At 45.3% G+C, this 15,115-nt stretch overlaps 1 protein-coding gene across 1 annotated transcript in view; it reads right to left on the bottom strand.

Annotated features, from left to right (window-relative positions):
* MEIKIN (meiotic kinetochore factor) overlaps window positions 1-15,115 on the bottom strand; it is a 1,264,509-nt gene that overhangs the window by 929,820 nt on the left and 319,574 nt on the right. Inside the window, exon 6 of the mRNA XM_069650059.1 lies at window positions 5,380-5,517. Within this exon, the coding sequence (XP_069506160.1) occupies window positions 5,380-5,517 (138 nt within the window). The remainder of the gene's footprint in view (window positions 1-5,379; window positions 5,518-15,115) is intronic.

Below are 15,115 nucleotides of genomic sequence, written 5' to 3'. Positions count from 1 at the left end.
GCTTTTCGTGATATTGTAGATCTCAATGTAGTCCGATGGTCCATTCATTAGATATGTAATCCTTGCTCCTTTCCTTATTGCTCGGGGTAGTCCGTGACCTGTGACCTCTTTCTCCTTTCCATCCTTATCATCCGCCAGGTTGTTGTCCTCGAGCCACATGTTTGCCGCTGCTGGAGTCTCTAGGAAGATTGCTTTCCCCTTATATAGTACTTTAAGGCGCGATGGATAGATCAGCATGTACTTGAGGTTCAGCTTGCGCAGCCTTGCTTTCACCGGCACAAATGAGTTCCTTGCCCGCTGCACCGTTGGGGTATAGTCTGGGTAGATGACTATTTTGGCGTCTTGTTTCGTAATTTCTCCACCTTCTCTCAAGTATCTCAATATTGTTTCTCTGTCCCGAAAATTGTGAACTTTCGCTATTATCGGGCGCGGGCGTGAGCCAGGGGGAGGCCTTTTCTGCAATGACTTGGTCAATATTGATATGGTTAAACATCTATTTCAGGAGCTACTTGTTTCTCAAACTGCTAATGGGGTGGTGTCTCAGTCAATTAAAATTCCATCTCATGATGGAGCTCCATCTATTCCCTCTTTATATATGGATCCCAATCTATTCTTCGTTTCTGAGGGTCATTCTGCCAATACTGAGCCTACAATGAGGGATTGTGGTATGGGAATCAGACCAGTGGGGGGTCTCAACGCACCCAACTATCTTAACTCAGGTTATTCTAGTATGTCAAATGATGGTCCTATTATGGACCATGAAGGTGCTCGTCCTGGGCCTGACTCCGGCCAATACAGAAATTCTTTCAAATCATTTGAAAGATTCCCTGTGGGTCCTAACGTAACCCAAAATAGGACTATACTAAGGGGTGCAAGGGGCACTGATTTGGAGGTTGACTCCTTAAATCAGTTCACTAAAGAGATTACTGATTCTCTACCTCAACCAGCACAGGCCAAATATCTCCTTGATATCTTGCAGCTTACTAGTCTTTGGGGTCAAGATATGCCAATCTGTCTTAACCGTGGCAATATTCTAAAAATTCTCCACCAACTACCATCACTCTCACTTTCTAGTTATGATATGGAGAGAATTTTCTTTCCGATTCAGGGTCGGGTAGATGTGAGTAATATTGTTCTTAAATCAAGAGTGGTATTGGATCTGATTATGGGGCACAGAGAAGGGTTAAAGCAGCTTGGTTTTGAAGTAAACCTATACGTATTCAATCAGTTTTCCAGCATAAATGAAGGGTGTGAAGAGTATAGGGGTAACCTTACCATGGTATATCATCCGGAAAGAGCTCCACAGCACCAACGGAGGCAATTTACGCCCAGATTCAATGGAAATGCTCGAAACTGGGCCCAGGTTACCTCCGGTCTGTGGAAATGAGTACTTTCCTAATCACTCTGAACTCCCTACTAAGGTTCTCCCCTTGAATAGCTTTGTGTTTCTTTCCTGGAATTCCAGAGGTAATTCCCATTTCTTTACGAACTCGGACACGGTAACTAGGATTAGGGCTTCGCACTGTTTTTTTCGACAGGAAACCTGGATGCTTTCAATTCCCGTTTTAGACGGATTTGATATATACTCCCAAAATGCTAAACCTAGTCTGGGAGGGAGGGCTTCTGGGGGTCTCCTTGTAGGAATTAGAACCTCCTTTGGTTTTATGAATAAGGTTCTTCCGGATATGCCTTTTGGTATCTTGGCTCTGGAGGTTACTTCTCTTGATCAAATGATTAACCTCCTTTTGATCAATATATATTGGCATAAGGGGATTGCGGCACTTGAGCCATTTCTGGAAAGGTTAACGGATATGCTTCTTTCTTGGAGATCTCTACACCCTAGGGGGAAATTGATTCTGGCTGGTGATCTTAACTCTGACTGCTCTATCTCTTCTGAATCCAAATATGATGATCTGGATCTGGCTATGGAGGATGACTCTCGCTTGGGTCAGAAATGCATATGGGGTCGTCTTTGGAATCTTGCTTTGGATTTGGTTGGTCTAATATGTCTTAATGGCTATTAGGATGCTACTTCCTCACTTTGTCCTACATGGCGTAGAACACTGTCAACATCTGCTCTAGACTATGTCTATGTAGATCATTCCCTGACTTCTCTTTCGTCCGAAGTCGAGGTCTTCTTTAACCCATGGAGTGACCATGGCATTCTGCGGGTTTCTTTTCTATGCCCATTTCCCATGAAGTTTCTGCCCACTGGGGGGCCATGCCACCTTAAAACTGTGGGACAAGGGAACCTTGGTCACCTACAAATATCAGCTTGCTTAAATGTAAATTGATTTATTCCCTTAATCGTACCTCTTTCTCTTGGAAATTAGCAGTTTTCAATACTGTCTATTTTGACAGTTTTCTTAAAGCTCTCCATAGCAGTATCTATGGTCTGCTTAGGAAGGGTGTCTCCAAAATATCTCATCCTCACAGATTTGATCCAGAGCTGGCTAATGAAAAGGCCCACACTCAAACTCATTAGAGGTGTCCAAGCTCTGGACACTGAGTGGGATGATAAAAAAATAAAAGTTAAAGCCAACCGTCAAAAATATAAAAATTACTGCAAGTCAAGAAAAGCTATTAAGTTATAAAACGATGCAGAGCATATGCTTGAAGTATTAATGAAAAGGGACCTGAGGGCATCCTGGGTTACTATGTCCAGCCTAGATGATGTGGCGGAGGCTGATCCGTTGAATCCTATCCCAGAGGTTCAATGGGTAGAGAATTACACTGAATTGTTCGATATAGGGGGAGAGGGGTTGGAACTATGTCTTTTGGGGAAGAATGTGCTAAAGGATTCCTGGAAGCCTGTAATTGATTATGAGACAGTATTTGAGCTTATTTCTAATCCAGAAATCCAGGGCTCTGGGGCCTAATGGCCTAACTAACAACACATTAAAAGCTGAACCAGAACTCTGGGCAAACCTTCTCTCCTTACTATTTCTAGATGTTGTTAATTCTGGTAATGTACCTACTAGCTGGCAGACCGCTCACATTGTTCCCATTTTTAAGAGAGGTCTTCGTGCTTTGGTTAAAAATTATAGACCTATTTCTCTTATTGATGCGGACTGCAAGCTTTTTTGCTTCTATGCTTCTTTCCCACCTCAACGTCTGGATTAAGGAAAATCGTATTCTCCCGAAACAACAAACAGGTTTCAGGGTTGGTCATTCAACTAATCTCAACGGTTTTATTATTACTGCCCTACAAAGCTCTATCTGGGGTAAATATGACGGTTCTCTCTATGTTGCTTCAATCGATTTGTCAAATGCTTTTGACTTGGTAATTAGGTCAAGACTCTGGGAAAAGTTAACCAAATGGGGTATTCCGGCTGGTCTTCTCACTCTTATCATGGCAATGTATGAGAACTCGGGGGTCCATATTAGGATCGATTTAGCAGGAACTCTTTCTAGAAGGTTAAGGACCTGTATTAGGGTGAGACAGGGTTGCTCCTTAGCTCCTTATCTTTTTATCCTTTATATGGCAGATGTTGGTGAATTTTTGGGAAATACAGGCATGGTGAGGGCTAAATTGGGGGATCTCAGGCTCTCATGGTTGGTATATGCCGATGATTTTCTTCTCTTCGATCATACCAAAGTTGGTTTGCAGAGGCTTATCTGCAAATTCGAAGAATATGCCATTCTTAATGGGCTGAAGATTAACCCGAGCAAAACCTGAACAACGGTCTTTTCAAAGGGGAGAAAAGGGAATAACAAAGTGTGGAAAATAGGTGGTGAAAATATCAGAGCACACAAAATTGTCTATCTGGGATTTCTTATTCTGGCTCAACCGTCAGCGATTGAATTAAAACGTTTTCTTAGACACAAATTGCTCCCGCTTATCTCCCAATCCATAAGATTAGACAATAAATATTGCTTGTTCTCCCTTAAACCTGTAGTAGATTTCTTCAAGGGCATGGTTACCCCAAAGCTACTTTATGGAATGGAACTCCATTATTTGGCACTTTTGACATTCTGGGATTCTCTTGAGGGTATCTACTGGAGGAACATTTTGAAACTGCCAAACTCTGTTCCAAATGTGGCCATAAGATACGAAATAGGGTTAGTTTCATTGCAAGCTAGGATTCTCTGAAAAGTCCTTACTCTTTTCTCTGCTTTGCTCTCCCAAACCTGGTACCCTCTATGTTGATGTGGCCATACGAGTTTCTCACAGGGACCTTTGGATCGTAACCTATATCTCAATAGATTTAGTGATCTTTGTGATAAGATCCTTTCAGAGATTTCTACTGACAGGGATACTTTGTTAACGAATCCCAATAAGGTTAAGGAGTGTCTATTTAGTCATGACTGGAGCAATACACTGGAAAAACTGCATACCTATCCTTCTCTTAGTGACCTACAATTTGATCATAAGAAAAGAGGTTTGCTGTCTTTTATTTTGATTCAATTCCCTAATCGCTATTACCGCTCACTTCTCCTTAAACTTAGATGGAATCTCCTTCCCACCAAGGAAGTTCTACAAAGAAGAAAGGAGTTTTCTGATTTAGACCCAACCTGCCGCTTTTGTAAAACTCTGGGGGTGATTGAGTCTTCGACATCTTTTTCTAGAATGCATTGCTTTGAAAAGTCTAAGGGACAAATACTTAGGTAGATTTAACACACTGGGCCAATTGGGGGCTGATAATATTAACTGGTCACAGTGTCTTGCTATTACTAATACTAAGGGTGGGCTTGCTGTGGAGGGTTTTATTAAAGCTCTAGATTTGTACGCCCCCCTTGCCTGATTATGTTTGTTTACATGAAATTTCTAACTTCTGTGATATCTTTGGTAAAAGCTGTTTATTAGCTATTCGAAGATGTATTTTAAATTCTAAGTTTTTGTTGAATTCTAACTGCACTGAATCTTTTAAAATGTGTTGCTTGTATTATGAGTCTTAAAATCTGGAAATTGGATCCATGTTTTTACGGTATTACTTTTAAAAAAACTATGTATAAATGAAATTTAGTTGCAATGAATGTCTTTTTTTATTTTCCTTTATTAAATTCTTTGTAAAGGTTTCTTTTGTAAACCATATACAAGAAACAAATAAAACACTTGGTAACACGTTTCCTTGCTCCCTACATATTTTAGGCACTTTTGCAATGGGATTTTGTAAACAGGGAGATTTGCTTACTAGCACAAGATTATTTCCGAACAGCTAAATCAATAGTGCAGCCATCTGGTCAATATGTGTAACAAGTAGTTGGAACTAAAGATATGATTGAGGCATTCAAAGGTTTCTGTTTCCGGCACATGGTGGCAGCAATTCCACTGTATGAGAAGAGGAAAGAACCATATTCCAGAAAGGACATTTAAGAACCCCACATATATAAGAAATCATACCGAACGTTAAATAAGCAAAACACCAAAAAGATTACCTCGAATTTGAGAAACGTTGGAAAATTGAGGCAGTGATTCAATGTCAACAGCTTTAGTGGTGTCCAAAAGAGTGGAATTTTTGCATTTAAACCATTGTGTGTCTTTTCCATCCTGGATTGATTTTGAAAATTGGCTACCTACATTAAAGAAACAGGAGGTTAAACTTAATTGAATGGAAAAAGTAAACCAGGAGTGGCAATGCCATTAGTTGTACGGTGAAAACATTTTCTGAGTTCATGCACACAGCCACTTATGCAGAGATGGGGGATATGTAGAAGGGAAAGCAGACCAAGTGGAGAGAAGGTACAGGAGGGGTGGATACATTTCTTACGAATGTAGGGATTGATGAATGAATGAGCAAAGGAGGTTATGTGAATGAATGATTATGAGGAAAGATGAATGTGCAAGAGTATGAAGGTTGCTGGAGGGATGAATTATAGGTTTTGAGGATCGATGAAAGTTTAAGGGCATGTGAATGTGGGGATGTATGGGTTTATAAATGCTTAAGTGTGCAATGGATGAATAGATTATTGAATAAGCATGTAGGGATGGTTATGTAAATGAAATTGAGAGGTTGGTTGAATGAGTTCGTGAACAGCAGCATCATGTGACCGCCATCATGCGGTGGTTAAATGCGCCAGGATGTTCGAAAATGTGCAACACAACATGGGAAGGTACGAGGGTGACCGTGCCTATTCGAACTTCTCGAAAGCCAAGAAAATGACAGTGTGTAAAGGTGTTTAGGCAGCAGCTCGCTTCCCCCGTTTTCAGTTTTGAGTTTGAGGTGATGCGTGAGCTTCAGCTGCTTTTTCTAGCAGCAGTCCTGTCCTATGTATGCAGTTTATCCTGCCATGTCCTACCCATACAGAGACAATTTTGGAGCAGTTGGGTGGCTCCAGTGGGGGAGCCTGCATTCTAAATAATTCAAGGTAAGTGGCAGCTGATGAGCATTTTCTTTTACTGGTGGTGTATTCATATTTCCCTTGAATTAGTCCAAGTTGACTGAGAATAGCAAGGGATACCAAAGTAATTTAGGGGGAAGTCCAAAAGGTTGGGAGACATGATTTTTATATAGTGGTTTGAAATTATGCATTCAACAGCAACATTTGAGAATCGAGTGATAAAAGTCGTACAATTTACAATCAGTTTAGTAGGATAAGACATTAAAATAATCCATTAGATGCCAGGTGAACAGTACACAAGAGCATTCTACAACATTTTCATGATGCCATACCTTACAATATATGCCTAAAAAAACACTGTACAACTCGTTCATGATGTTGTAACCATAAAATATGACAATTGCCAATGAGAATCTTTATATATGCTGCACCAACAAAATACGCTAGCATTGTCGTTGTAAAGCACTGTCATGATACCTCTGCTCACAATGTATTCCAGCATTCCCCATGATGCTAGTGGCCATAGTGTAAGGCATCATAGCCACTCTAAAACATTAATGAAGGTACATCTCCGCCCACAAGGTATGCCAGCATTGTAAAATGTCTGGAGAATGGTTTTAAAGTGTATTTCTTTACGGCAGAAGAGATACAGTAAAGATACTGTTGTGTTAGGACACTAGTAGAGGGTGAGAAAGTTGGCTTCGAAGGGATTGTGTCCTCCGACGTATTCCTTATCTTAGATAGAAATCCTTCAGCTTTGCTGGCCTCGGAAAATTTTTTTCGCCAGAGGGCGCTGCGCGTCGATGATCGCCGAGTCGATGACCCTCGACGGCCTCCGTGCCGACGTCGACGTCATCCTGCCTATAAAGGCCGCGCGCAGCGTCCGTTGCTCAGTTCCGTTTTTCCGCGCTTCGTTGTGCCTCGGAACACCGTTGCTCAGTTCTCGTCAAGATAACGTATATAATAACTACTAGTTACCTCGATATCGATGGCATCCTCCTCCGACCCGACGACCCCTCGGTCCGGTTTCAAAAAGTGCCGAGACTGCGGGAAGAAAATGTCGTTGACGGACCCTCACAGGGTCTGTTTGTGGTGTCTGGGAATCACGCACCAGAGTTCGGAGTGTGAGGAATGCCTTTCCATGACGGCGAAAGCCTTGAAGGAGCGTAGGGGGAAGCTCGAGAGAGGTAGGTCAACTTTAACTTCCTCGAAAGCTTCTTCGGTAGAGTCGAGACGTTCGTCTCCTCACCATAAAAAACACTCTCGATCTAGATCACGAAGTGGCTCCCACCACTCGTCGACATCGAGACACTCGAAGAAGAGACGTAGGAGATCCCCTTCGTCATCTTCGTCGAGTTCTCCTGAGAGAGTTCATTGCCCCACAAAACGCAGCTCGCAAGCTGAGTGGGAGGAATTCAGGAAAAAGATGCTAAGCGTCTTCGAGAAAGCGGCCTCGTCCCCCTTGAAGACAGCTGAGGGTGATACCCCGGGTAAAAAACCCAAAAAATCTAAACGCCGCGAGTCGCAGTACCCGGCGGAAAAGTCAACCCGAAAGCGCCTCGAGCCATCGGGAGATAAAGCATCATCGACGCCATCGTCGAAAACTCCTTCGAAACAGAGGTCGGCGCCATCGACGCCGTTGTCGAAGGATTCATCGGCGCATCAGTCGATCGAGTCGACGCCGACGTCGACGCCGATATCGACGCCGGTGAAGGAAAGAACCACGGCTACTCCACAGCCAACGGTTAGACAAAAGACCTCCGACTCGACGCCGAGAACGTCGACGTCGTTCTCGAGCAAGACTCCGATCCTTTCGAGTTCTTCGAGGCCTAGTACACATTTCTCGACGCTTTTCACGGCGCCTTCGAGTACTTTCACGTCGGTGTCGACGACATCGACGTTTTCAAGGCCTGTGATGATGGCTCCTTCTGCATTGGAAATGGGGTTTATACCATTCCAAAAACCAATGTATCCCCCTTTAACCTCGATTTTTGAGGAAAGGGAGGATTCAGACCAAGATATTGATTTACAGAGGACCACATCACCAGAGCCAGAGACTTTCGCCTCTGAGGAAGGAAGATTAAAAAATCTTCAGGATGCACTTCAGGAAGCTAGTGGCTTGGACACTTCTCCTGAAGCAGAATTTATCAAACCAGACCCAGGAGAACATGCGGAGACTCCATATAGAGCTCTGATGTCTAGAATCATAGAATTTATGGGTTGGTCTGCACCTTCTCCTGCCTTTCAGCAGGATGACCTCACTGACATACTGGACAAGGGCCCACAGGAGGATCCTGTGGTTCCATTTCACTCTGCTCTACAGAGAAGGATTTTGACAAACTGGGAAACGCCAGAAATTATCCCGGCAGTAAATAAAAAACTGTCAACAAAATACAGGGTGGCTAGTTCTGACCCTGAATATTTGTCAAAACACCCTACTCCTGAGAGCTTGGTTGTACAGGCTGCAACCTCATCAGGCAGCACATCTGCATACCCCACTGCTCCGCAGGATAGGGATGACAAAAAGTATGATGCCATGGCTAAGAAGGTTTTTTCTGCCTGTAGCATGGCGTTAAAGTCTATTAACGCGACCTGTACGCTCGCTAGGTTCAGCCACACCCTTTGGGAGTGCGCTTCATCAGCGGCTGACTGCCTCCAAGAAGGAGAGGAAAGGGACGCATTTTTAAACATCATCAGGGATGGTAAAGATGCGATGTGCGAGACCCTACAAACTGGCCTAGATTCTGCTGACAGTATCAGCAGGGCCATGGCGGCAAGTACCACAATCCGCAGGCATGCGTGGTTGAGGAAGTCTGGTTTTGCCTCTGACGTGCAGACCAGGCTTTTGAATATGCCCTTTGACGGTTCTACCCTCTTTGGAAAGAAGGCGGATGACAGTTTGGAGAAACTGCAAACGTCCAAGGCAGCAGCCAAGTCATTGGGAGCTGCTATCCGTCAGAATACCTTTCGTCCTTCGGGATCATCGTGGAGAGGACGGTCCTTTCGTTACTATTCCTCATATGGAAGGGGCAGGGGACGACCGGCTCAAAGAGGCCAAGGAAGATTTACCCGTGGTGGACGGGGTAGGGGAAAGAAAGCCGCACCCGCAGGAGCAGGAGCCACTTTACCTTCGGCAACTGCATCAGCCGCTTCAAAACCACTCTGAGGTCTCCCCTCACAGAACACCAGTAGGGGGCAGGTTAACTCACCATCTGACGGAATGGCAGGCTATTACGTCAGATGCTTGGGCTCTGGAGACAGTGGCCAAAGGTTACTGCCTGCCCTTCCTACATATCCCTCAGAGTCATCCACCGGGGAACAACCCTTTGAAGCTTCCAGATCCGCTCCTCTTGCAGGAGGTTTTAGACCTGCTAGAGAAAGGTGCCATAGAACTGGTACCTGTAGCGGAAAGGAACAAGGGTTGGTACTCCCCCTACTTCATAATACCGAAGAAGGACGGAGGACTGAGACCCATCTTAGACTTACGGGAATTGAACAAATTCCTCCGAAAGGACAAGTTCAAGATGGTGACTCTCTCTCAGATCCTTCAGGCCCTCCAGCTTCAGGACTGGTTGGTATCTCTAGACCTCCAGGACGCTTATTTCCATGTGCCGATCCATCCCAGGCACAGGAGATACCTGAGGTTCGCAATTGGCAGCTCTCATTATCAATTTCGAGTTCTGCCATTTGGGCTAACCTCCGCCCCGAGGGTCTTTACCAAGCTAATGTCGGTTGTGGCTGCAAGTCTAAGGAGGGAAGGGATTCATGTCTACCCTTACCTAGACGATTGGTTGATCAGAGCTGTATCTTCGGAACAGGCTCAGAGACAACTAGATTATGTTTGCCACTTCCTTCACAAGCTGGGCTTCTCCCTCAATTTAAAGAAGTCACAGATGATACCATCACAGAGACTCCAATTCATTGGAGCAGTCCTGGACACTTCCCTGGGAAAAGCCTTGCCACCAGAGGTGAGGGCTCGAGATATTCTGCAGATGGTCATCAGATTTCAGAATGCCCAATATCTCCCAGCCTACGACTTTCTGAGGTTGCTAGGCCTCATGGCATCCTGCATATTCCTCGTGCCGGAGGCTCGCCTGAGAATGAGATCCCTCCAGTGGGCACTGAGAACTCAGTGGTCACAGTTCTCAGGAAGGATGACAGATCTCCTTCGGATCCCGGTCAAAGTAGCCCGAGACCTTCAGTGGTGGGCCTGTCGGGAGAACATCCTGAAAGGAGAAATGTTTTGGCAACCATGGCCGGAGATAACAGTAGTCACGGATGCCTCACTCACGGGGTGGGGAGCTCACGCCAACGACTTGACCATCAGCGGTCGTTGGTCTCCATCGGAGTCCAGACTACATATCAACCTGTTGGAGCTGAGAGCCATCAGACTAGCGCTGAAGGCTTTTCTGCCGTCTGTACGGGGAAGAAACGTCCTAATAATGACGGACAATACAGTGGCCATGCACTACCTCAACAAAAGAGGAGGCGTAGGCTCACTACCACTGTGCAGAGAGGCGATGCAGCTCTGGTTTTGGGCAATTCAGGAAGGAATCTCTCTATCGGCAATTCACCTAGCCGGAGAGAAGAACTTGACAGCGGACGCTCTGAGCAGGCAGAGCACAGTCTCTCACGAGTGGGAGATAGCTCAGGAAGTCCTTCAAGAGATCTTCGCCCTTTGGGGAACCCCTCAAGTGGATCTGTTCGCCACCAGTATCAACAGGAAGTGCGACAGATTTTGCTCAAGGGAATTTCCTCCGAGAGGAGCTCTAGGAGATGCGTTCGTAGTGGACTGGGAGTTCCCACTTCTGTACGCGTTCCCTCCGGTCCCTGTCATTCCTCAAATGATCAGGAGGTTGAGAAGGTTTCGGAAGACCATGATCCTAATTGCCCCGGATTGGGCCAGGAGAACGTGGTACCCGGACCTTCTAGACATGTCCATCTGCCCTCCAATTCGACTGCCATACAGAGAGGATCTTCTCTCGCAGAAGGAAGGTCAGGTTCTCCATCCAGCCATCAAGACCCTCAACCTTCACGCTTGGTGTCTGAAAGGTTGAGGTACAAGGATTGGGACCTTCCGGATGATGTTATGGAGGTGTTGCTTTCGGCCAGAAGGCCGGCAACTAAAACTCTATACCGCTGCCGTTGGAACAAATTTTGCAGCTGGTGCAGAGAAAAGAATATTGAACCCTTTTCTTGTGGTACACCTATGGTGTTGTCATTCTTACTTTACCTGGCTAATTCAGGCCTACAGGTTGGCACAATTAAGGGCTATCTCGCAGCGCTATCAATCTTTAAGCGCACTGCAGAGGAGCCTTCATACTTCAAAATTCCATTGGTAATACAATACCTAAAAGGATTAACTAATGTTTATCCCCCGAAACCTTTTCAAGTTCCCTTATGGGATTTAAACCTAATTTTAAACTTCCTAAAGGGTGCCCCTTTTGAACCACTACACTCTTGTTCATTGAAGCTTCTCACCCTCAAAACTGTTTTGCTAATAGCATTGACATCTGCTAGAAGGGTTAGCGAGTTGCAAGCCTTATCGTGTAAACCTCCACATACAATCTTTTACAAGGACAAAGTTGTTCTTCAGGTGAAGCCTAACTTCCTCCCGAAGGTAGTCTCGGAGTTTCACATCACTCAGAAGATTATATTACCTTCTTTCTACCCTCCTCCTCATCCGGGGAAGGAGGAAGAGAGACTGCACAGGCTGGACCCTAAGCGAGCCTTGAGCTTCTATATCAGCAGATTGGCTAAGATCAGACAAGCAGACCAACTCTTTGTAGGTTATGCAGGACATAAGTTGGGCCTTCCAATAACAAAACAAACCATCTCCAGATGGATTATTTTAGCCATTCTGGAGTGCTACAAATTGGCAGGAAAGGAGCCTCCTCAAAATCTAAGGGCTCATTCTACCAGGGGTATCGCAACATCCTCAGCCCTTCAAAGAGGGGTGCCAATTCGAGATATATGTGCGGCTGCCACATGGTCGTCCGCACATACATTTACCAAATTCTATAGCCTGGATTCCTCCTCTAGTCAAGAAACTAGATTCGGCAAGGCTGTGTTACACTCTGTCCATTCTGGAAGGGTAACATAACTTTTATTACTCCCGCCTCCAGTCACAATACCACTGCTATGGGAGTCTATCTAAGATAAGGAATACGTCGGAGGACACAATCCCTTCGAAGAACTAGTTACTCTTACCTTGTAACGTTCTTTCGATGGGATGTTCCTCCGACGTATTCCTTATCGACCCTCCCATCCATCCCCGCAGTATGACTTCCTGTGGGTTTGCAGCCTATGCTCCTTCAAGGTGATTAGTCTAATCCAAAAACATTACTGGGGACTACAAAACGGAACTGAGCAACGGACGCTGCGCGCGGCCTTTATAGGCAGGATGACGTCGACGTCGGCACGGAGGCCGTCGAGGGTCATCGACTCGGCGATCATCGACGCGCAGCGCCCTCTGGCGAAAAAAATTTTCCGAGGCCAGCAAAGCTGAAGGATTTCTATCTAAGATAAGGAATACGTCGGAGGAACATCCCATCGAAAGAACGTTACAAGGTAAGAGTAACTAGTTCATCTATGATAGTCACTCTCTCACCACCTTTGACATGTAAAGGATCAAAGGGGTCAGAAATCACAAATTTGTGAACTGAAAAAAGTGCAATAGATTAGTGGATTGAACCACTACTATAACTTATCTATTACCCACTTCATTAGGAGGATGGAAATGGATAGCAAAACATTTCAGCAAGTATTACCTTTGGAATACCGCCTACGGTATTTCAGATATAAAACTACTGTTGCCCATTTCCTAATTCTGCATTCCCCTCTACCCGCATAATCACCCACACTGTAAGGAGGCCCTAATGAAATTTACATGAAGTACGTCTTTTCTCTGAAGCCAAAGCGAACATGCAGCTCGTTTACTTTATACAAAAAATACATGTAGTTTCATGTTATTCCCAAAAGAAGCAGTAGAGAACGACATGTGCAGTGCTCAAGTTTTTCACATCAGGTGCAGGAAGCCAATCCATTTATGATTATCTATTGGCATCCTGGGACATTTATAAAGCACTACAAGCATAAGAATGAACTTTAAAAAAAAATCAGCACTAAATGAGCCAGTCAAACAAACACTGAATGATTTGAGAACCCTACACATGCACAATACACTCTTGGTAGAGTAAACGTTTAAGAGTTGCATATTTACAGCACCTTACTTTCCACTTTTGTGAAAATGATCACATAACAGCTTCATTGATTTACTTATAAATAAATTCCCATCCTTAAACTCTTCTCTGAATACTTCTGTTCAGCACAGCCCATGAAGAGAAAATGTCCATCCATTTCTAAAAAGGGGCGTTTATTTTTAATATTGATAAGGAAATCCAAAATGTCATCCTGCAAAGTTGTAGTTGTTTCAGTGAAGAGGTAACTCAGCGTGGCATTGACATTGGGGGTAGCTGCTGGAGTTTTTGCGGCTAAACTGAAAACGGGGATTGTGAAGCCCTTAACTGCTGTGGAAGCCACTGAACTGGCTCGGTTGGAAATGCCGATGTTCGGTGCACAGACACGCCAACAGGTGAGACTCCTGGAAGCCCCTGAGACCAATTCAGTTCTCGCTCTGTGCGAGAATGTAGTTATTACGGCCACTTGTCGGAACGGTAATGAAGTGGGGGTTGAGCCCGTCCCAACTGTCTCTCCTCGCACTAACACGCCCCGTGTGAACTCACATGTGTCCCTAACGTCAAGCTCTGCTATAGATTCTGACGCATTGAGTGGTGAGGGGGGGGCTATCTCTGTTACTCGCTTGCTCGATGGGTGTTGTGTGAATACATCTTCATTACTGGTGTAGTCGCAACACCCCACACCAGCCTTCCGGGACCTGCCTTTGCTTACCTTGTTTTTGATTCAACTTGGTTTACCCCTGCGGCCCTTCACACATTTCCCTTCCCACTCCCTCCCCCCAACGCCCCACCAGAAATAATACAGTGACTCGGTTGTGGATGTACAGGCCACAGTTGCTTTATTAAGCAGGAGGTAGCTTACAGGTGCTCCGTTACTTGATACTCGGTAATACAGCATCAAGTTATACTGCTCTTAACTGCTGACCCTTAAACTCCTCAATTGGTGGAGGGCAGCATCCGTTGAGAGGAACCGGCGCTGTTACTTTTCCATTTTATTTAGCATGCCCTCAATTGATGGCGAGCAGCATCCGTAAAGCAGAACCGACACTGTACTTTACCACTTTAACTTACCATGAACTCAAACTTGATGGCGGCATCCTCCATTTATGCGGAGCTGACACTGACAACTTTTTCACTTTATTAACTTGTTAACTCGTACTTCGAACACTCCCCCTTTCGGCACCGGTTTTAATTTGCAGCTGGTTCCACTTTTACTACATTCCCAGGTGCAGGATCGTTTAACCTCCCCGCCTGTCGCCCGCCCCCCCTCCTTGCTCCCTGTTGGCCAGGTGTACATGCTCTAAACTTTACATTCACCCAACCCGTTCCTAACCCCGGCCTCCAGCTTCCAGGTCCCCATCTTATTCCTCACCCCGGGGTCCTGCCGCTCTCTTGCCTCCTCACCCCTCCCTCCCTAGGTACCTGACCGATGCCCCTTCCACCCGGTCTCCAGGCCTACTACTCGCTCTCCATTGCTTGTGTGACTCACCCATTGTTGTTCGCACATTAGGTTTCTGTTCTCCTTCATTCCCTGTTGCACTTGACCCCTTCCCTTACCGCTGTGGCCTGCTCCTCGTTCGCCTGGGGGTTGTTGCCCCCCCACTCTCCTCCCCTTTTGCTCCCCCCCTGGTACT

This window comes from Ambystoma mexicanum, chromosome 3p (genome assembly GCF_040938575.1).
Source record: "Ambystoma mexicanum isolate Mex_15411 chromosome 3p, UKY_AmexF1_1, whole genome shotgun sequence".
In the NCBI taxonomy this organism is placed as follows: domain Eukaryota; kingdom Metazoa; phylum Chordata; class Amphibia; order Caudata; family Ambystomatidae; genus Ambystoma; species Ambystoma mexicanum.
This window is presented reverse-complemented; position numbering and strand designations above follow the sequence as displayed.